At 45.2% G+C, this 23,921-nt stretch overlaps 1 protein-coding gene across 1 annotated transcript in view; it reads right to left on the reverse strand.

Moving 5' to 3' along the window:
• The window catches only part of aldh1l2 (aldehyde dehydrogenase 1 family, member L2), a 146,803-nt gene that overhangs the window by 75,907 nt on the left and 46,975 nt on the right, over positions 1–23,921 (reverse strand). The window contains exons 6-8 of the mRNA XM_068058744.1: positions 18,720–18,809; positions 11,106–11,240; positions 10,268–10,393 (exon numbers count right to left, since the gene is read on the reverse strand). Coding sequence (XP_067914845.1) covers positions 10,268–10,393; positions 11,106–11,240; positions 18,720–18,809 — 351 coding nt within the window. The remainder of the gene's footprint in view (positions 1–10,267; positions 10,394–11,105; positions 11,241–18,719; positions 18,810–23,921) is intronic.

Raw genomic sequence — 23,921 nt, forward strand, 5'->3', positions numbered from 1 at the left:
CCTCACAGCTCCAGTGACCTGGGTTCAGTTCTGGGTACTGCCTGTGCGGAGTTTGCAAGTTCTCCCTGTGACTGCATGGGTTTCTGCCAGGTGCTCTGGTTTCCTCCAACAGCCAAAGACTTACAGGTTGATAGGTAAACTGGCCATTGTAAATTTCCCCTAGTATAGGTAGGAGGTTGGTGGGGATGTGGTAGGGAATATAGGATTAATATAAATGGGTGGTTGATGGTTGGCACAGACTCAGTGGGCCGAAGGGCCTGTTTCAGTGCTGTATCTCTCTATGACTTTCTATAGGACCAACGCTCACTATGTTAACTCTTTTTTTTTTAAATGCGTAGAAACTCTTACTATCTGTTTTGATATTTCTAGCCAGCTTTCTCTTGTCCTCAAATTTTTCCTTCATTAATTTTTTTGTCATTCTTTGCTGTTTTTTACATTCGGTCCAATCTTCTGACCTGCCAACCATCTTTGCGCAATTATATGCTTTTTCTTTAAGTTTAACATAACATAAGAACTAGGAGCAGGAGTAGGCAATTCAGCCCCTCGAGCCTGCTCCGCCATTCAATATGATCATGGCTGATCTCATCTTGGCCTCAACTCCACTTTCCTGCCCATTCTCCATGACCCTTCAACCCAATTCAAATTAAAAATCTGTCTATCTCCTCCTTAAATTTACCCAATGTCCCGGCATCCACCGCACTCTGGGGTAGTGAATTCCACAAATTCACGACCCTTTGAGAGAAGTAATTTCTCCTCATCTCCATTTTAAATCTGCTACCCCGTATCCTAAAACTATGACCTCTCATTCTAGATTGCCCCACGAGAGGAAACATCCTCTCTATGTCTACTTTGTCAAGCCCCTTAATCATCTTATATATCTCACTTAGATCTCCTCTCATTCTTCTAAACTCCAGAGAGTAAAGGCCTAAACTGCTCAATCTATCTTCATAAGATAAGGCTCCCATCTCTGGAATCAATCTAGTGAACCTCCTCTGAACTGCCTCCAATGCAACTACATCCTTTCTCAAGGGAACCAAAACTGTACGCAATACTCCAGGTGCAGTCTCACCAATGCCTTGTACAGTTGCAGCAACACTTCTCTATTCCTTTCGCAATAAATGCCAAAACTCCATTTGCCTTCCTTATCACCTGCTGTACCTGAAAACTAGTTTTCTGCGATTCATGCATGAGGATACCCAGATCCCTCTGCACCGAAGCACTGTGTAGTTTCTCTCCATTTAGATAATAATTTGCCTTTCTATTCTTCCAACCAAAATGGATAACCTCACACTTATCCACGTTAAAATCCATCTGCCAAATTTTTGCCCATTTATCTAATCTATCCATATCCATTTGTAGATTTTACACAGAGGGTGGTGAGTGCCTGGAACTTGCTGCCAGGGGAGGTGGTGGAAGCAGATACGATAGCAACGTTTAAGAGACTAGGAAGGGAATAGAGGGATATAGGCCCCGTAAGTGCAGAAAGTGTTAGTTTAGGCAGGCATCAAGATCGGCGCAGGCTTAGAGGGCCGAATGGCCTGTTCCTGTGCTGTACTGTTCTTTGTTCTTTATTGCAACTTACTGTTCCACCTATTTTAATGTCATCTGCAAATTTGGCTATAGTACCTACTATGCCTGCATCCAAGTCATTTATATAGATTATAAACAGTTGGGGCCTGAGGACCGGAACCCTGTGGCACCCCACTAGTTACATCTTGTCAATCAGAAAAAGACCCATTTATCCCAACTCTCTGTTTTCTGTTGGTTAGCCAATCCTCTATCCAAGCTAATAAATTGCCCCTAACCCCATGTGAAATTACCTTGTGTATTAACCTTTTGTGCGGCACCTTATCAAATGCCTTCTGGAAGTCCAGATAAACTACATCTACAGGATCCCCATTATCCACTTTGCTTGTTACAGCTTCGAAGAACTCTAGCAAATTAGTCAAACACGATTTACCCTTCATAAAACCACGCTGACTCTGATGGATTGCGTTTTGACTTTCTAAATGTCCTGTTATTACTTCCTTAATAATGAATTCTAACAATTTACCAACGACAGATGTTAAACTAACTGGTCTATAGCTTCCTACTTTCTGCCTCTCTCCCTTTTTGAATAAGGGTGTTACATTAGCTTTTTTCCAATCCACTGGAACTTTTCCCACATCCAGAGAATTTTGGAATATTATAACTAATGGATCCACTATCTCCACTGCCACTTCCTTTAAGACCCTAGGATGTAGGCCATCAGGCCCTGGGGACTTGTCTGCCTTCAATCCCAATAGTTTGCTCAGTACTTTAGTACTTTTTCCCTAGTGATGATGATTGTTTGATATTATCTTTAATGATATTATCTTTAACTTTTTTAGTTAACCACGGATTGTGGGTCCTCCCCTTGGAATTTTTCTTTCTCGTTGGAATGTATCTATTCTGTGTATTCTGAAATATCCCCTTAAGTGTCAGCCACTGCATCTCTATCGACCCATCCCTTAACCTACTTTGCCAGTTCACTTTAGCTAGCTCTACGAACATATGAATTAGGAAAAGTAGGCCATTCGGTCCCTTTAGTCTGCTCCGTCATTCAATAAGATCATGGCTGATCTGTTCGTGTCTTGAATTCCACACTCCCATCTATCCCTGATAACCTTTGATTCCCTTGCCCAACGAGAATATATCTTCCCCCACCTTAAAAATATTCAATGATCCCTCCTCCACCATCTTCTGAGGCAGAGTTCCAAAGTCACACAACCCTCGTCTCTGTCCTAACAGGGTACCCCTAATTCCAGTGCCCCCTAGTTCTGGACTCACCACAAGAGGAATCATCCTTTCCACATCCACCTTGTCAAGACTGTTCAGGATCTTACAAACTTCAATCAAGTCTCCCCTCACTCTTCTAAACTCCAATGAATACAAGCCCAGTCTGTTCAACCATTCCTCGTAAGATAACCCGCTCATTCCAGGTATCAATCTAGTAAACCTCCTCTGAACCGCCTCCAATGCATTCACATCCTTCCTTAAAAGGAGACCAAAACTGCACACAGTATTTGAGATGTGGTCTCACCAATGCCCTGTATAACTGAAGCATAACATCCTTACTTTTATTTCAAATTCCTTTCATAATAAAGGATAGCATTCTATTAGCCTTCTTTATTACTTGCTGTACCTGCATACTAACTTTTTGTGACTCATGCACTAGAACACCTAGATCCCTCTGCACCTCGAAGTTCTTCAGTTGTTCTCCATTTAAGTAATACTCTGCTTTTTTATTCTTCCTGCCAAAGTGAGCAACTTCACATTTTTCCACATTGTACTCCATCAGCGAGATTTTAGCCTACTCACTCAACCTATCTCATCTCCTCTTCACAACATACTTCTCTGCTCTGCTTTCATGTCCTCAGAATTTCCCTTATTTACATTTAAAATACTAGTCTTAGACCCACTCTTCCCTTCCTCGATCATATTATGATCGCTGCTGCCTCGGGGTGCCTTCACTGTGAGGTCATTAATTAATCCTATATTGTTGCATAATACCGGGTCTAGGACAGCCTGCTCTCGGGTTGGCTCCAGAATGTGCTGTCCTAAGAAACTATCCCAAAAATATTCTATGAACTCCTCATCTAGGTTACCTTTGCCCATCTGATTTTTACCAGTCTATATGTAGATTAAAATCCCCCATGATTATTGCCGTACCTTTTACACAAGCTCCCATTATTTATTCCTTTATACCCCGTCCTACCATGTGGTTAGTTAGGTAGCCTGTCCACCGCTCCAACAAGTGACTTCTTGCCTTTATCATTTCTCATCTCTATCCAAACCGCTTCTACATCCTATTTTCCTGAATTAGGTCATCTTTCTCTATTGCACTAATACCATTCACTAATTAACAGAGCCACCCCTCCATCTTTTCCAAGCTTCCTGTCCTTCCTAAATGTCATGTACCCTTCAACGTTCAGGTCCCAATCTATGTCATCCTGCAGCCATGTTTCTGTAATGGCTATCAGATCGTACTTATTGATTTCTATTTGCACTATCAGTTCATCTGTTCTGTTTTGAATGCTACGTGCACTCAGATACAGAGCCTTTAGTTTTGTCGTTTTATTATTTTTGTAACCTTAACTGCTGATTTACTCTTAGATTTGTACTCACTGATCCTTCCTGTCATGGTCTGTTTACCTTTTCCCATATTAATACCTTTTTCTCTGGCCTTGTCTCTACCCTTTGATTTACCACATCTTCACAAATTTGATCCCTTGCCCCCACTATTCAGTTTAAAACCCTCTCTACTTCCCTGGTTATGCGGCTCACTAGAACACTGGTCCCAGCACAGTTCAGGTGTAGCCTGTCCCAACGGTGCAGCCCCCACTTTCCCCAGAACTGGTGACAATGCCCGACGAACTGAAACCCACTTCTACCACACCAGTCTTTGAGTCATGCATTAATTTCTCTAATCTTGTTTGCCCTATGCCAATTTGCATGTGGCTCAGGTAATAATCCAGAAATTATTATCTTTGAGGTTCTGCTTCTTAATTTGGTGCCTAACTCCTCATACTGACTATGCAGAATCTCTTTCCTTGTCCTGCCTATGTCGTTGGACATACATGGACCACAATGACTGGTTTCGCCCCCTCCTACTATAAGTTCCTCTCCAGCCCTGAGCAGATGTCCCGAACGCTGGCACCGGGCAGGCAACACAGCCGTCTGGACTCTCGCTCTTTGCTGCAGAGAACAGTGTCAATCCCCCTAACTACACTGTCCCAAACTACCACTACTTTCCTTTTTGCTCCCCTCGTTTGAACAGCTTCCTGTACCATGATGCATGGTCAGTCTGCTCATCCAAACTACAGCCCTTGCTCTTGTCCAGACAAGCTGCAAAAACCTCAAATTTGTTGCTCAATTGCAAGGACTGAGGCTGCTCCACTTTCACCTTCTCGAACCTCTTACCTTCCTGACTCGCAGTCACACCCTCCTGTCCTTGATCACTGACCAAATCAGATGACCCTATCCTAAAGGATGTGACTGCCCTCTGGTACAAAGTGTTCAGGTAACTTTCCCCCTCCCTAATGCATCGCAATGTCTGTAGCTCGGCTTCCAGCTCATATACTCTGAGCCGAAGCTCCTCAAGCCACAGATATTTACTACAGACGTGGTTGCCATGGCATCCAAGAGCTGCACTCATCCTGGCAAATGGAGAGTATTACATCATACTCCTGACTTGTGTCTTGCAGATGGTGGACAGGCTTTGGGGAGTCAGGAGGTGAGTTACTTGCCACAGAATTACTAGCCTCTAACCTGCTCTTGTAGTCACAGTATTTATGTGGCTGGTCCAGTTCAGTTTCTGGTCAATGGTAACCAACAGGATGTTGATGCTGGGGGATTGAGCGACGGGAATGTCACTGAATGTCAAGGGAAGATGGTTTAATTCTCTCTTGTTGGAGATGGTCATTGGCAAGTAACATTCGCGCCACACAAGTGTCAGGAACTTATCAGCCCAAGCCTGAATGCTGTCCAGGTCTTGCTGCATGTGGACATGGACTGCTTCAGTATCTGAGGAGTCGCAAATGGTACTGAAAACTGAATCAGTGAACATCCCCACTTCTTACCTTATATTGGAGAGCTGGTCATTAAAGAAGCAGTTGACGATGGCTGAGCCTAGGACACTACCCTGAGGAACTCCTGCAGTGATGTCCTGGGGCTGAAATGTTTGGCCTCTAACAGCCACAACCATCTTCCTTTGTGCTAAGTATGACTCCAAGCAATGGAGAGCTCCCCCACACCCTCTCCCCCCACCACGCACCCCCCCCCCCCCACACACCAATTCCCACAGACTTGAATTTTACTAAGGCTCCTGCATGTCACCCTCGATCAAATATTGCCTTGATGTCAAGGGCAGTCACTCTCACCTCACCTCTGGATTTAAGCTTTTTCCTCCATGTTTGAACCAAGGCTGTAATGAGGTCAGGAGCTGAGTGGTCCTGCTGGAACTCAAACTGAGCATCAGTGAGCAGGTTATTGCTGAGTAAGTGCTGCTTGATAGCACTGTCGACGACATTGTCTATCGCTTTGCTGATGATCGGGAGTAGACATGTTGGGGCAGTAATTGGCCGAGTTGGATTGTCCTGCTTTTTGTGTACAGGACATACCTAGGCAATTTTCCACATTGTCAGGTAGATGTCAGCTTTGTAGCTGTACTGGAACCGCTCGACTAGGGACATGGTTAGTTCTAGAGCACAGGTTTTCAGTACTATTGCCGGAATATTGTCAGGGTCCATAGCCTTTGCTGTATCCAGTGCCTTCAGTCATTTCCTAATACCACGTGGAGTGAATCAAATTGGCTGAAGGCTGTCATCTGTGATGCTGGGGATCTCAGGAGGAGACCGAGATAGATCATTAATTCAGCACTTCTGGCTGAAGATAGTTGCAAATGCTTCAGCCATGTATTTTGCACTGATGTGCTGAGCTCCCCCGTCATTGAGGATGGGGATATTTGTGGAGCCTTTTCCTCCAGTTTCTTGTTTAAGTGTCCACTACCATTCACAAATGGATGTGGCAGGACTGCAGAGTTTGTTCTGATCTTTTGCTTGTGGGATTGCTTATCTCTGTCTATCACATGCTGCTTCCAGTGATTAGCATAGAACATAGAACATTACAGCGCAGTACAGGCCCTTCGGCCCTCGATGTTGCGCCGACCTGTGAAACCATCTGACCTACCCTATTCCATTTTCATCCATATGTCTATCCAATGACCACTTAAATGCCCTTAAAGTTGGCGAGTCTACTACTGTTGCAGGCAGGGTGTTCCATGCCCCTACTACTCTCTGAGTAAAGAAACTACCTCTGACATCTGTCCTATATCTATCACCCCTCAACTTAAAGCTATGTCCCCTCGTGTTTGCCATCACCATCCGAGGAAAAAGACTCTCACTATCCACCCTATCTAACCCTCTGATTATCTTATATGTCTCTATTAAGTCACCTCTCCTCCTCCTTCTCTCTAACGAAAACAACCTCAAGTCCCTCAGCCTTTCCTCGTAAGACCTTCCCTCCATACCAGGCAACATCCTAGTAAATCTCCTCTGCACCCTTTCCAAAGATTCCACATCCTTCCTATAATGCGGTGACCAGAACTGCACGCAATACTCCAGGTGCGGCCTCACCAGAGTTTTGTACAGCTGCAGCATGACCTCGTGGCTCCGAAACTCGATCCCCCTACTAATAAAAGCTAACACACTATATGCCTTCTTAACAGCCCTATTAACCTGGGTAGCAACCTTCAGGGATTTATGTACCTGGACACCAAGATCTCTCTGTTCATCTACACTACCAAGAATCTTCCCATTAGCCCAGTACTCTGCATTCCTGTTACTCCTTCCAAAGTGAATCACCTCACACTTTTCTTGATGTATGCATGTATGTAGTTCTGTGTTGTAGCTTCACCAGGATGGCACCCTATTTTTTTGGTACACCTGGTGCTGCTCCTGGCAGAGACAGGTGACGTTATGGAGGTTGAAGTCATAGGGTTATACAGCACAGAGACCGGTCCTTCGGCCCACCGTGTCCATGCCGGCCATCAAGCCTATCTATTCCAATCCCATTTTCTAACACTTGGCCCATAGCCTTGTATGCTATGACCTTTCAAGTGATCATCTAATTACTTCTTAAATGTTGTGAGGGTTCCTGTCTCTACCACCTCTTCAGGCAGTGTGTTCCAGATTCCAAACCACCCTCTGGATGAAATTTTTTTTCCTCAAATCCCCTCTAAACCACCTGCCCCCTTAAATCTATGCCCCCTGATTATTGACACCTCCGCTAAGGGAAAAAGTGTTGTCCTATCTACCCTATCTATGCCACTCATAATTTTGTATACCTCACTCAGGTCCCCCCTCAGCCTTCTCTGCTCTAAGGAAAACAGCCCTAGCCTTTTCAGTCTCTCTTCATAGCTGAAATGCTCCAGCCCAAGCAACATCCTGGTGGATCTCCTCTGCACCCTCTCCAGTGCAATTGCATCCTTCCTATAGTGTAGCGACCAGAACTGTGCACAGTACTCCAGCTGTGGCCTAACTAGCATTTTCTATAGCTCCATCATAACCTCCCTGCTCTTATATTCTATGCCTCGGCTAATAAAGGCAAGTATCCCATATGCCTTCCTAACCACCCTATCTACCTGTGCTGCTGCCTTCAGTGATCTATGGACAAATACACCAAAGTCCCTCTGACACTCTGTACTTCCTATGGTCCTACCATCCATTGTAAATTCCCTTGCCTTGTTAGTCCTCCCAAAATGCATCACCTCACACTTCTCAGGATTAAATTCCATTTGCCACTGCTCCGCCCATCTGACCAGCCCATCTATACCATTCTGTAATCTAAAGATTTCCTCCTCACTATTTACGACACCACCAATTTTTGTGTCATCTGTGAACTTACTGATCATACCTTCTACATTCACATCTAAATCATTAATGTACACTACAAACAGCGAAGGTCCTAACACCGATCCCTGCGGTACAACACTGGTCACAGGCTTCCAATCGCAAAAACAACCCTCAACCATTACCCTCTGCCCCCTGCCACCAAGCCAATTTTAGATCCAATTTGCGAAATTGCCCTGGATCCCATGGGCTCTTAACTTCTTAACTAATCTCCCATGCGGGACTAAGTAAGCGGTCTTGGTGGTGGAGAGATAATGGAATCAGAAAATCTCAGCATTAAATAGGACATCAAGATGGCAAACTATCTGGTTGAGCCCCAAACAGTGGCCAGAGAAAGGGATGGAATCAGTGGATAGGGGACAGAATTTGTGGTGTAACTGAAGACAATGGCTTCAGTCTTCCCAATATTTAACTGAAGGAGGTTTCTGCTCGTTCGATATGGTCAAGCAGTCTAACAATACAGAGGCAGTGGAGGGGCTGAGCGAGATGGTGGTGAGGTACAGCTAGATGTCTTCAGTGTTCATGTGACCTGACTCCATGTCTTAAAGTTCCATTTTCCAACATGGTCTTGATTCAGAGAGGAGTATCAGCTTGATGAGCAGCTCGGCAAGTAACAGCATGCTCCCTGCAGTCAGGAACCTTCCCCTTTCATCAGGCTCCTGAAGCACAAAAGCAGTGCAAACATCCAGATCGGCAGGGTAGTATCATTCGCACAGCACTGGAAATCTAATATAGACAAGCAGTATCACAGAATTATACTGGAGTTTGTTACAGTTAGGGCACCCTCAGAGGACACTGCCAGAGGGCAACACCAGTTTGCCTGATCTCATGCTGTAACTTCACCAGATCATAGAATCGTAGAAAGTTTAAGGCACAGAAAGAGGCCACTTGGCCCATCGTGTCTGTGCTGGCCGAAAAACAATCCACCTATTCTAATCCCACCTCGTAACCCTGCAGATTACGGCACTTGAGGTGCATATCCAGACTCCTTTTGAATAAGTTGAGGGTCTCTGCCTCAACCACCCTTTCAGGCAGTGAGTTCCAGACCATCATCACCCTCTGGGTGAAAAAGCTTTTCCTCATCTCCCCTCTAATTTTTCTACCAATCACTTTAAATTTATTAGGTCCCCAGAAGACCATGTGCATAGCTTCTGCCTATCCTCTGTTGCAGTTATTGTGGAAGCTCTGGGAACCTCAAGGAAACTCTCACTCAGGACTTGCATTTGTTTTCAACAGTAAATAGAAAGTAATTGGGAGCATTTAGCAAATGAAAGTAAACATTTGAATAAAAAACAGGGTCAACGCAAGACCATACAGCCCATCAAAGGTCATCTCTCGAGTATATCAACTCAGTCATAAATTGTATTCTGAATACCTGAATATTTTTGCCCCAATTACCTACACTGGCAAGTGATTCCAAACATCTATCAAAACCTACAATGAAATATTTGATAAAGAGCAGTGACTGCTCTGTAGGTAACTGCTGCAGCCAACCTGCAACATTCCATAAACAATGATAGAGGAACGTTGGCCAATGGGAGAACACCCTGCCAATTTGACTTTTATTCTAAACTTCCTTTTACTTTTCCCTAACTCACACTAAGCTCCACTGTGTTTAACCACCACCTCCCAACCCCACCCCTGTACCAACCAACAGCAATATGGATTTTTCTGCATGTTGAACAGAACATCCTTCAAATAACATGACAGTAAACAGCTCCACTGAATCCACTGTCAGATAGAGAGGGGAAGATAACAAATATCTACAGTGAGAAACAGACTTTGGAAAGCATCCCTTTTGTTTCTGCAGTTTCCCATTACAGAGAACCTGCTCATACCTTTATATCCTCGGCGACTTTCTTTTCTTCTTCAGTCAGTTCCACAGCGACAGTGTCACCAGAAGAGAAATATTTGGAGGCAGGAATCATTTTCCCATCTTCAAACTGAAGGTTTCGAACTAACAGCTGTAAAAATCAATAATCATCACTGATTTAAGATAGCAAGTGTAGGTATGCTACCAAAAGGACCAAATAACCTTCTGCATGCACTACCACTCAACAACACCAAATCAAAAGGTCACAGCTCCAATTCAAGGCCGGTGTTACAATATACAAGTTCAGCCAGGACATCACTGAGGCACTTTAAAATTGATCTCACAATTTTAGAACCAGGAAGCTGGCCGAGTTGGATGGTACATGTGTGGAGCATTGCCTAGTAGTGATCTGACAGTCCCCATAAGTTCTCTGACACTATCTGGGTTCAACTGTAGTGCACCACTGAACCACCACTGAGAGAGGAAGGGAAAACAGAGAAAAGAAAATGCTTTGATAAAGAGTACAGAAATACTTGGATTTGAAACAACTTCATTTACTAAGAATTCCATTAATTTCCAGTTGCTCACTGTTTCTATCCTTTCACATTTACAAACAACTTTAGAAAAACCTTTCAGAGACAAATACTTCAGCTGAGACCTTTACCGTTAGTTCTAAGTTTATTACATTTCTTGAACGAACTTACTGTACATTTTCATGAAGCTTGGTTGCCATTGCTTTTAATGTAAAAGTTGCTTTGGAGAAAGCAGTTATTTCCCCACAGGGCTCAGCAGAATTTCAGACGTCTTAGATTTAGAAAAAATTCATCACATGACGATGATAGGTCAGTGTAACAGAATCTTACCATGTTTCCATCATTGCCAAACAGTACAAGTCCATTGTTGGTTACCAGGCCAGGCTTGCTGGCACCACTGATCTCCAATGGCTGGCCTGATGGTACTGCACCTTTATACATGGATGAACCATACAAAGTGACTGCCTGAAATTGGCAAGAAAGAGTACACAACTGTTACTGATGTATTGCGGTAGCCAAGTAATCTCTCAGCCAAGCAAAAAGTTAATACTTGGCATTCAGATTAGAAACAAACTCAGCAATCAGATATAAAAGCAAAATACTGCAGATGCTGGAAATCTGAAATAAAAATAGAAAGTGCTGGAAATACTCAGCAGGTCTGGCAGCATCTGTGGAGAGGGAAACAGAATTAATATTTCAGGTCTGTTTTTATTTCAGGAATCAGAGTGTCATTCTGAATTTATTGTATAATGTATTCTCAGCAATTGTGCCCTGTACCCCAAAGGCTAGGTCATTAACATACATTAAGAAAAGCAGGGGTCCTAACGCCAAACCTTGAGGAACCCCGCTATATACCTTCCCCCAGTCCAAAAGACCATGATGTAGATTCTGTGAACAAGTCTGCCATTTCCTTATTGCCAATTACAGGATCATCTGCATTTAAAGGACCCTCATTACCCTGAACCATCCCTTTCTCTTAATTAGTGAAATCTCTGAATTAAAGGCACCTTAGAGGTCTGGCATCAATTATCCCATTTTTCTGCAGGTATCCATATTTCCAAATGGTCATTGTACTAGATGTACTTTTAGCCAGGTTTTAGTTTAGTTTAGTTTAGTTTAGAGATACAGCACTGAAACAGGCCCTTCGGCCCACCGAGTCTGTGCCGACCATCAACCAGCCATTTATACTAATCCTACACTAATCCCATATTCCTACCACATCCCCACCTGTCCCTATAGTTCCCTACCACCTACCTATACTAGGGGCAATTTATAATGGCCAATTTACCTACCAACCTGCAAGTTTTTTGGCTTGTGGGAGGAAACCGGAGCACCCAGAGAAAACCCACGCAGACACAGGGAGAACTTGCAAACTCCACACAGGCAGTACACAGAATTGAACCCGCTGGAGCTGTGAGGCTGCGGTGCTAACCACTGCGCCACTGTGTAGACAGACATCCTATTTGCTGAGTGAAGTAAACACAAAAATTGTGGATATGCTGGCCACATTTCCTCTTAGATACAGGCATGATGCTTGAGGACTGAAGGATTGCAGATGTTACAGTCTTGTTCAAAAAAGAGGGAAGGATAAACCAGGCAATCATCGGCCAGTCAATTTAACGGTGGTGGTGGGGTAGCTTTCAGAAACAATAAACCAGGAGAAAATTAACAGGCATTTGGACAAGTATGGACTAATAAAGGAGAAACAGCACAGATTTATTGTGGATTAATTGTGTTAGACTAATGCAGGGGGGGGGCTAAGAGCAGGAGGCAGAGATATGGAGAGGCGGTGGCGTAGTGGCATTATCACTGGGCTAGTAACCCAGAGAATTTCTCTGGAGACAGGGGTTCGAATCCCACCACAGCAGAGGGTGGAGTTTGAATTTAATTAATAAATCTGGAATTAAAAGCTAGTCTAATGATGGCCATGAAACCACTGTCGATTGTTGTAAAAACCCATCTGGTTCACTAATGTCCTTTAGGAAGGAAATCTGCTGTCTTTACCTGGTCTGGCCTACATGTGACTCCAGACCCACAGCAATGTGGTTGACTCTTACATGGCCTCTGAAATGGCCGAGCAAGGCACCTAACCACGATGAAGTCAATAAAAAGAAATGAAACCGGATGGACCACTCGGCATCGACCTAGGCACCGGAAATGACAGACCCAGCAGAGGTGCCCAGACAGTGGTCTACAGTAGGGAGGGAGTCGCCCTGGGAGTCCTCAACATCGACTCAGGACCCCATGAAGTCTCATGGCATCAGGTCAAACATGGGCAAGGTAACCTCCTACTGATTACCACCTACCGCCCTCCCACAGCTGATGAGTCAGTACTCCTCCATGTTGAACACCACTTGGAGGAAGCGCAGAGGGTGGAAAGGCATAAAATGTACTCTGGGTGGTGGATTTCAATGTCCATCACCAAGAGTGGCTCGGTAGCACCACTACTGACCGAGCTGGCCGAGTCCTAAAGGACATAGCTGCTAGACTGGGTCTGCAGCAGGTGGTGAGAGAATCAACAAGAGGGAAAAACATACTTGACCTTGCCCTCACCAATCTGCCTGCCGCAGATGCTTCTATCCATGACTGTAGTGGTAGGAGTGACCACCGCACAGTCCTTGTGGAGACTAAGTCCCGCCTTCACATGGAGGATACCGTCCATCGTGTTGTGTGACACTATCACCGTGCTAAATGGGATAGATTTCGAACAGATCTAGCAATGCTAAACTGGGCATCCATGAGGTGCTGTGGGCCATCAGCAGCAGCAGAATTGTACTCAACCACAATCTGTAACCTCATGGCCCGGCATATCCCCCACTCTACCATTACCATCAAACCAGGAGACCAACCCTGGTTCAATGAAGAGTGCAGGAGGGCATGCTAGGAGCAGCACCAGGCATACCTCAAAATGAGGTGTCAACCTGGTGAAGCTACAACCCAGGACTACTTGCATGCCAAACTGCATAAGCAGCATGCAATAGACAGAGCTAAGCCATCCCATAACCAACGGAACAGATCTAAGCTCTGCAGTCCTGCCACATCCAGCCGTGAATGGTGGTGGACAATTAAACAACTAACTGGAGGAGATGGCTCCACAAATATCCCCATCCTCAATGATGGGGGAGCCCAGCACATCAGTGCAAAAGATAAGGCTGAAGCATTTGCAACAATCTTCAGCCAGAAGTACCGAGTTGATGATCCATCTCGGCCTCCTCCTGAAGTCCCAGCATCACAGATGCCAGACTTCAGCCAATTCGATTCATTCCGCGTGATATCAAGAAACGACTGACGGCACTGGATACTGCAAAGGCTACGGGTCCTGACAACATTCGAGCACTAGTACTGAAGACCTGTCCTCCAGTACTTGCCGCACCCCTAGCCAAGCGGTTCCAGTATAGCTACAACACTGGCATCTACCTGCCAATGTGGAAAATTGCCCAGATATGTCCTGCACACAAAAAGCAGGACAAGTCCAACTTGGCCAATTACCGCCCCATCAGTGTACTCTCAATCATCAGCAAAGTGATGGAAGGTGTCATCAACAGTGCCATCAAGTGGCACTTGCTTAGTAATAACCTGCTCAGTGATACCCAGTTAGGGCTCTGACAGGGCCACTCAGCACCTGACCTCATTACAGCCTTGGTTCAAACATGGACAAAAGAGCTGAACTCAAGAGTTCAGGTGACATCAAGGCAGCATTTGACCGAGTATGGCATCAAGGAGCCCTAGCAAAATTGGAGTAAATGGGAATCAGGGGGGAAACTCTCTGCTGGTTAGAGTCATACCTAGTGCAAAGGAAGAAGGTTGTGGTTGTTGGAGGTCAATCATCTGAGCTCCAGGACATCACTGCAGGAGTTCCTCTGGGTAGTGTCCTAGGCCCAACCATCTTCAGCTGCTTCATCAATGCCCTTCCTTCAAGCCCTTGAGGAATATAAAGAAAGTAGGAAGGAACTTAAGCAAGGAGACAGGAGGGCTGAAAGGGGTCATGAAAAGTCATTGGCAAACAGGATTAAGGAGAATGCCAAGGCTTTTTAAATGTATATAAAGAACAAGAGGGTAGCCAGGGAAAGGGTTGGCCCACTCAAGGACAGAGGATGGAATCTATGCATGGAGCCAGAGGAAATGGGCGAGGTACTAAACGAGTACTTTGCATCAGTATTCACCAAAGAGAAGGACATGGTGGATGATGAGTCCAGGGAAGGGAGTGTAGATAGTCTGGGTCATGTCGTTATCAAAAAGGAGGAAGTGTTGGCCATCTTGAAAAGCATTAAGGTAGATAAGTCCCCAGGGCCTGATGGGATCTACCCCAGAATACTGAGGGAGGCAAGAGGGGAAATTGCTGGGGCCTTGACAAAAATCTTTGTATCCTCATTGGCTGCAGGTGAGGTCCCAGAGGACTGGAGAATAGCCAATGTTGTTCCTTTGTTTAAGAAGGGTAGCAAGGATAATCCAGGAAATTATAGGCCGGTGAGCCTTACGTCAGTGGTAGGGAAATTATTGGAGAGGATTCTTCGGGACAGGATTTACTCCCATTTGGAAACAAATGAACTTATTAGCGAGAGGCAGCCTGGTTTTATGAATCACTAACTTGATTGAGTTTTTTGAGGAAGTGACGAAGATGACTGATGAAGGAAGGGCAGTGTATGTTGTCTATATGAACTTTAGTAAAGCCTTTGACAAGGTCCTTCATGGCAGACTGGTAGAAAAGGTGAAGTCACATGGGATCAGAGGTGAGCTGGCAAGATGGATACAGAACTGGCTTGGTCATAGAAGACAGAGGGTAGCAGTGGAAGGGTGCTTTTCTGAATGGAGGGCTGTGACTAGTGGTGTTCTGCAGGGATCAGTGCTGCGACCTTTGCTATTTGTAGTATATATAAATGATTTGGAGGAAAATGTAGCTGGTCTGATTAGTAAGTTTGCGGACGACACAAAGGTTAGTGGAGTTGCGGATAGTGATGAGGATTGTCAGAGGATACAGCAGGATATAGATCGGTTGGAGACTTGGGTGGAGAAATGGCAGATGGAGTTTAATCCGGACAAATATGAGGTAATGGATTTTGGAAGGTCTAACACAGGTGGGAAGTATACAGTAAATGGCAGAACCCTTAGGAGTATTGACAGGCAGAGAGATCTGGGCGTACAGGTCCACATATCACTGAAAGTGGCAACGCAGGTGGATAAGGTAGTCAAGAAGGCATACGGCATGCTTGCCTTCATCGGTCGGGGCATAGAGTATAAAAATTGGCAAGTAATGCTGCAGCTGTACAGAACCTGAGTTCGGCCACACTTGGAATATTGCATGCAATTCTGGTCGCCACACTACCAGGAGGATGTGAAGGCTTTGGAGAGGGTACAGAAGAGGTTTACCAGGATGTAGCCTGGTCTGGAGGGTATTAGCTAAGAGGAGAGGTTGGATAAACAAAGTTATGAGTGCCATGGACAGAGTGGATAGTCAGAAGCTTTTTCCCGGGGTGGAAGTGTCAGTTTCCAGGGGACATAGGTTTAAGGTGTAAGGGGCAAAGGTTAAAGGGGATGTGAGAGGCACGTTCTTTACACAGAGGGTGGTGAGTGCCTGGAACTTGCTGCCGGGGGAGGTGGTGGAAGCAGATATGATAGCGACGTTTAAGAGGTATCTTGACAAATACATGAATAGGATGGGAATAGAGGGATACGGACCCCGGAAGTGCAGAAGGTTTTAGTTTAGACAGGCATCAAGATCGGCGCAGGCTTGGAGGGCCGAATGGCCGGTTCCTGTGCTGTACTGTTCTTTGTCAGAAGTGGGGATGTTCGCTGATGATTGCACAATGTTCAGCACCATTCGCGACTCCTCAAATACTGAAGCAGTCTGTGCAGAAATGCAGCAAGACCTGGACGATATCCAGGCTTGGGCTGATCAGTGGCAAGTAACATTTGTGCCACACTAGTGCCAGGCAATGACCATCTGTGGCGCAATGGTTAGCACTGCAGCCTCACAGCTCCAGTGACCTGGGTTCAATTCTGGGTACTGCCTGTATGGAGTTTGCAAGTTCTCCCTGTGACCGTGTGGGTTTCTGCCAGGTGCTCCGGTTTCCTCCCACAGCCAAAGACTTGCAGGTTGATAGGTAAATTGCCCCTAGTGTAGGTAGGTGGTAGGAGAATTGTGGGGATGTGGTAGGGAATATGGGATTAATGTAGGATTAGTATAAAATGGGTGGTTGATGGTCGGCACAGACTCGGTGGGCCGAAGGGCCTGTTTCAGGCTGTATCGCTAAATAAGTAAATAAAATAAAATTAAAAAAAGAGAGAATCTAACCATCTCCCCTTGACATTCAATGGCATTACCATCACTGAATCCCCCACTATCAACATCCTGGGGGCTACCATTGACCAGAAACTGAACTGGAGTAGCCATATAAATACCGTGGCTACAAGAGGGCGGCACAGTGGCGCAGTGGTTAGCACCGCAGCCTCACAGCTCCAGTGACCCGGGTTCAATTCTGGGTGCTGCCTGTGTGGAGTTTGCAAGTTCTCCCTGTGTCTGTGTGGGTTTCCTCCGGGTACTCCGGTTTCCTCCCACATGCCAAAGACTTGCAGGCTGATAGGTAAATTGGCCATTATAAATTGCCCCGAGTATAGGTAGGTGGTAGGGAAATATAGGGACAGGTGGGGATGTGGTAGGAATATGGAATTAGTGTAGGATTAGTATAAATGGGTGGTTAATGGTCGGCACACACTCGGTGGGCCGAAGGGCCTGTTTCAGTGCTGTATCTCTCAAAAAAAAGAGGCCAGAGGCTAGGAACCCTGTGGTGAGTAACTCACCTCCTGACTCCCCAATGCCTGTCCACCATCTACAAGGCACTAGTCAAGAGTGTGATGGAATACTCTCCATTTGCCTGGATGGGTGCAGCTCCAACAACACTCAAGAAGCTCAACACCATCCAGAACAATGCAGCTCACTTGATTGGCACACCATCCAGAAACATTCATTCCCTCCACCACCGACGCACAGTGGCAGCAGTGTGTACCATCTACAAGATGCATTGCAGCAACGCACCAAGGCTCCTTCGACAGCACCTTCTAAACCCGTGACCTCTACCCCCTCGAAGGACAAGAGTAGCAAATGCATGGGAACATCACCACCTGCAAGTTCCCATCCAAGTCACACACCATCCTGACTTGGAACTATATCACCGTTCCTTCACTGTCGCTGGGTCAAAATTCCGGAACTCCCTTCCTGACAGTACTGTGGGTGTACCCACCTCACATGGACTGCAGCGGTTCAAGAAGGCAGCTCATCACCACCTTCTCAAGGGCAATTAGGAATGGGCAATAAATGCTGACATAGCCAGTGACGCCCACTTCCCATGAATGAATGAAAAAAAATGTAATGCTGCATTCTGTGAATTGACTCAAGAAAGGGATCTGTGTCTAGCTTCATTCTTCACCATTTGGCTTGGATCCATGTAACATGGGCTTGGGGGTTACAGGGCACAATTTCAAAATGTGAAGATGACACAAGACTTAGAAGTATAGCAAACAGTGAGGAAGATAGTAATCAGGTTCAAGAGGACACAGACAGGCTGGGGAATGGCGGGGGCATTCATTCAGACCTTCCTATCTGGGGGGGTAGGGGGTGCGTTCATTCAGCCCATCCCATCTGTTAGGGGTGAGGAGGAGGGTCATTCAGCCCATCCCATATTGGGGGGGGGAGGGGGTGTTCATTCAGCCTGTCCCATCCATGGGGCGGGGGGAGGGGTATTCACTCAAGCACTGACAACAGTATATTTCAGTGTCAGACCTGGTGTCAATCTACAATATTCTATTATCCAGACTGGAGCCATATTAACCTCAAATTGTTTTTATTATTCTCGATTTAAGCAGTAAAACCTGCCCTGGCTTGTTATTCTGTGCTGCACATCATCGGCTTTGCACTAAAACACTTAAAAAGGGAAATATTTCAAGTACCTGTCCATCAATGAGAGTCCAAGCTCCAGGTACTTTATCGTGGCCACGGATCCAGTTATGCATGGCTTCTGCTGGCTGATCCCAGGAAATCTGAAGAAAGAGCATTGATGCATTTATTTAACTCCCTCAACAACTGTGACATTGCAGAAAAGAAACAGGCTTCACATTGATAACGTCAGGAGTCCAACTACACTTGCGCACAAACCTCAGTCTGCAACTTTCATTGGCTGGGTCTGTTCAGATGAAGCGGGGGCATTAATGTTTCTAGTAATCCTGATATATTGACAAAACAATTATGATGTTGTCTGGGCCCTTAGCTCTGAAATTCCCTTCCTAAAACACTCTCTCTCCTCCTTTTAAGATCCGCCTTAAAACTCACCTCTTTGATCGAACTTTTGGTCACTTGTGCTCATATTTCCTATGTGGCTCAATATTAAATTTAATTTGATAACACTCCAATGAAGCATCTTGGGACATTCTGCTGTGTTAAAAGGTGCTATATATATGCAATTTATTACTTGATAACCTTAGCTACAAAATTCACATGAGTAGAATGGAGAAAAACAATTTTCCGGATTTCTACCATCCAGGACAAAGTCAGGGGAAATAGCCAAGTTGGCATGTTCAAAGTCAGATACTCATGCAGTATTGCAGTTACAGAATTACAATGAAAAGTTTACTTTCCCCCAGGTTAAAACTGGGATCAGAGTTCAACAAAGGGATTTTGATATATCACAACAGTAGTGAGTGAAATGAAGAATTCAGAGGAGATTGTTGTGAGATATGGCTGTAGTAACCAATAATTTTGTAGCACAATACAGTGAAATCTCTCCCTATAACTGCAGTGAAAGCTCTGCATTTAAAAGCAGATTTAATGCTAGATTGTGCCAAACGTTTTACCATGTGTATCACTTTCACTAACTTATACGCTATTAAATTGTTAGGAGGTATCTAAAGTGCATTTTCACACTGCTCTTGATTCCAGTTGGTAGGGCAATGATGTTGAAAGTAGTATTAGCTGCTTATCATTCTCCAGTTTAGAATATGCTGAAGTGGCATTTAGAGTGAGAATGAGAACTGGTTGTAACTTAAGCACAACACTGGAAGCCACCAGTTCTGGGAAGAAGATATGAAGATATTTACTGCCAGCTGTTGTCCTCAATCACAGGGTCCGTGCACTGTTAATAAAAAGCTGCTCTCAAGGAATCTCAAAACATCTTTCACTGAACCTCGGTCATTGACCTGCTGGACTGGTGGTAATGGGCTGAAGGAGCGGGGTCCATTTCACTGTGTGTAAACGCAAAGTTTATCTGAAGGAAATAGAGTCCAGAATGGTGCTGCTTACACCAGCCCAACAACAGGGGTTTGAAACTGTGAAACTTATCATTCACTCATGTCACCGACATCTTAGAAGTGACTATAAAGTGAGCTTGAGTTTTGTTAGCAGTAGTGCGAGCAACTGCCTATTTTTGGTTCATATTTTTTTTGCACTGAAGGATCAGCCTAGATTATTCACAAACATCCTCTGGAATGAGGCCTGAACCCACAGCCTACTGATTTAAGAGGCAAAAGTGATCGATAGCTATCTACCTACAGCTGATAGGGAAAGAATAATTATTTATTTTCCAGGAACCAAGTAAACAAATGCACTTCAGCATCTCTTGGAGATTTTGTACAGTGCAATTCTTGCACTGGAAAATAAAGAACTTGAATTTATACAATGCCTTTCACCACCTCAGGAGATCCCAAAGCTCTTTACAGGTAAAGGGACGTCTGGCAAATGGGAGGCTATTAAAAGTGAGATAGGAAGAGTTCAGGGCCAGCATGTTCCTGTTAGATGGAAGGGCAAGGCTAGCAAGTTTAGGGAACCTTGGTTGAGAAGGGATATTGAGGGTCTGGTCAGGACAAAGAAGAAGGTATATGTTAGGTATAGGCAGCTGGGATCGAGCAAGTCCCTCGAGGAGTATAGGGGATGTAGGACTACACTTAAGAAGGAAATTAGGAGGGTGAAAAGGGGCCATGAGATTTCCCTGGCAAATAAGATAAAGGAGAATCCTAAAAGATTCTGTATGTATATTAAGAGTAAAAGGGTAGCTACGGAGAGAGTAGGTCCCCTTAAGATCAGTGTGGCAATCTATGTGTGGAGCCATGGGAAATGAGCAAGATCTTAAATGAATATTTGTCGTCCGTATTTACCATGGAGAAGGTCCCGGAAGCTAGTGAGTTCAAGGGAGGGAACAGCGATATCCTGGAGCATATCAACATTACAAATGAGGAGGTGTTGGAGGTTTTGAAGCGCATTAAGGTGGATAAATCCCCAGGGCCTGACCAGGTGTATCCTAGGATGCTATGGGAAGCAAGGTAGAAGATTGCTGCGGCCCTGGCAGAGATTTTTGTATCATCATTAACCATGAGTGAGGTACCAGAAGACTGGAGGATAGCTAATGATTAAGAAGGGCAACAGGGATAAGCCAGGGAACTACAGGCCGGTGAGTCTTACATCAGTGGTGGGAAAGTTATTGGAAGGGATTCTGAGAGACAGGATTTATATGCATCTGGAAAGGCAAGGTCTGATTAGGGATAGTCAGCATGGCTTTGTGCATGGGAAATCATGTCTCACGAATTTGATTTGAGTTTTGTGAGGAGGTGACCAAGAGGATTGACGAGGGCAGGGCGATGGACGTTGTCTACATGGACTTTAACAAGGCCTTTGACAAGGTCCGCATGGTAGGCTGGTCAAGAAGGTTCGAACACATGGGATCCAGGGTGAGCTAGCAAATTGGATACAAAATTGGTTTGGTGATAGGAGGCAGAGGGTGGTAGTGAAGGGTTGTTTTTCAGATTGGAGGCCGGTGACCAGCGATGTGCCGCAGGGATCGGTGCTGGGACCTCTGTTGTTTGTCATATATATTTATGACTTGGATGTGAATGTAAGGGGCATGATTAGTAAGTTTGCAGATGACACCAAAATTGGTGGTATAGTGGACAGTGAAGAAGGTTGTGTAAGGTTATAACAGGATATAGAGCAACTGGGAAAGTGGGCAAGGGAGTGGCAAATGGAATTTAATGCAGACAAGTGTGAAGTGATGCATTTTGGGAAGTTAAACCAGGGCAGGACAAAGACAGTGAATGGCAGGGCCCTGGGGAGTGTTCTTGAGCAAAGAGACCTTGGGTTGCAAGTATATAGTTCCCTAGAAGTGGCAACACAGGTAGACAGGGTGGTGAAGAAGGCTAATGGCATGCTTGCCTTCATCGGCCGAGGCATTGAGTACAAGAGTTGGGACGTCATGTTACAGTCGTACATAACATTGGTTAGGCCGCATTTGGAGTACTGTGTGCAGTTCTGGTCGCCGCACTACAGGAAAGATGTGATTAAGCTAGAGAGGGTGCAGAAAAGATTAACAAGGATGTTGCCTGGTTTGGAGGGCTTGAGTTATAAAGAGAGATTGGACAGAATCATAGAATCACAGAATAATACAGTGCAGAAGAGGCCCTTCGGCCCATTGAGTCTGCACCGATGCCTTAAAACATCTGACCTGTCTACCTAATCCCATTTGCCAGCACTTGGCCCATAGCCTTGAATGTTATGACGTGCCAAGTGTTCATCCAGGTACTTTTTAAAGGATGTGAGGCAACCCGCCTCTACCACCCTCCCAGGCAGGGCATTCCAGACCATCACCACCCTCTGGGTAAAAAAGTTCTCCCTCAAGTCCCCCTTAAACCTCCCGCCCCTCACCTTAAACTTGTAACCCCCTCGTAACTGACCCTTCAACAAAGGGGAAAAGCTGCTCCCTATCCACCCTGTCCATGCCCCTCATAATCTTGTACAATTCGATCAGGTCACCCCTCAGTCTTCTCTGCTCCAGCGAAAACAACCCAAGCCTATCCAACCTCTCTTCATAGCTTAAATGTTCCATCCCAGGCAACATCCTGGTGAATCTCTGCACCCCCTCCAATGCAATCACATCCTTCCTATAATGTGGCGACCAGAATTGCACACAGTACTCCAGCTGTGGCCTTACCAAAGTTCTGTACAACTCCAACATGACCTCCCTGCTTTTGTAATCTATGCCTCGATTGATAAAAGCAAATGTCCCATATGCCTTTTTCACCACCCTATAAACCTGCCCTTCTGCCTTCAGGGATCTATGGACAAACACGCCAAGGTCCCTTTGTTCCTCGGAACTTCCCAGTGTCAGGCCATTCATTGAATACTTCCGTGTCACATTACTCCTTCCAAAGTGTATCACCTCACACTTTTCAGCGTTAAATTCCATCTGCCACTTTTCTGCCCATTTGACCATCCCGTCTATATCTTCCTGTAACCTAAGAATCTCCACCTCACTGTTAACCACTCGGCCAATCTTTGTGTCATCCGCGAACTTACTGATCCTACCCCCCACATAGTCATTTATGTCGTTTATATAAATGACCAACAATAGGGGACCCAGCACAGATCCCTGTGGTACGCCACTGGACACTGGCTTCCAGTCACTAAAACAGCCATGTCATCACTCTCTGTCTCTTACAGCTAAGCCAATTTTGAATCCACCTTATCAAGTTACCTTGTATCCCATGTGCATTTGCTTTCTTGATAAGTCTCCCATGTGGGACCTTGTCAAAGGTTTTGCTGAAATCCATGTAAACTACATCAACTGCACTACCCTCATCAATACACCTGGTCACATGCTCAAAAAATTCAATCAAATTTGTTAGGCATGACCTCCCTGACAAAGCAATGCTGACTATTCCTAATCAAATTTTGCCTCTCCAAGTAGAGATAGATTCTCTCCTTCAGAATTTTCTCCACTAGTTTAAAAGCAAAATACTGCGGATGCTGGAAATCTGAAATAAAAACAAGAAATGCTGGAACCACTCAGCAGGTCTGGCAGCATCTGTGGAATCTGGCAGCATCCACTATTTTCCCTACCACTGACGTGAGACTCACTGGTCTGTAGTTCCCTGGCTTATCTCTACAACCTTTCTTAAATAGTGGGACCACATTAGCTGTTCTCCAGTCCTCTGGCACCTCCCCCGTGGCTAGAGAGGAATTAAAAATTTGGGTCAGAGCCCCTGCAATCTCCACCCTCGCCTCCCACAGCATCCTGGGACACAAATCGTCCAGACCTGGAGATCTGTCCACTTTTAAGCCTTCCAAAATCTCCAATACCTTGTCACTCCCTATGATTATTTGCTCAAGAA

Source organism: Heterodontus francisci, chromosome 27 (genome assembly GCF_036365525.1).
Source record: "Heterodontus francisci isolate sHetFra1 chromosome 27, sHetFra1.hap1, whole genome shotgun sequence".
Classification (NCBI taxonomy): domain Eukaryota; kingdom Metazoa; phylum Chordata; class Chondrichthyes; order Heterodontiformes; family Heterodontidae; genus Heterodontus; species Heterodontus francisci.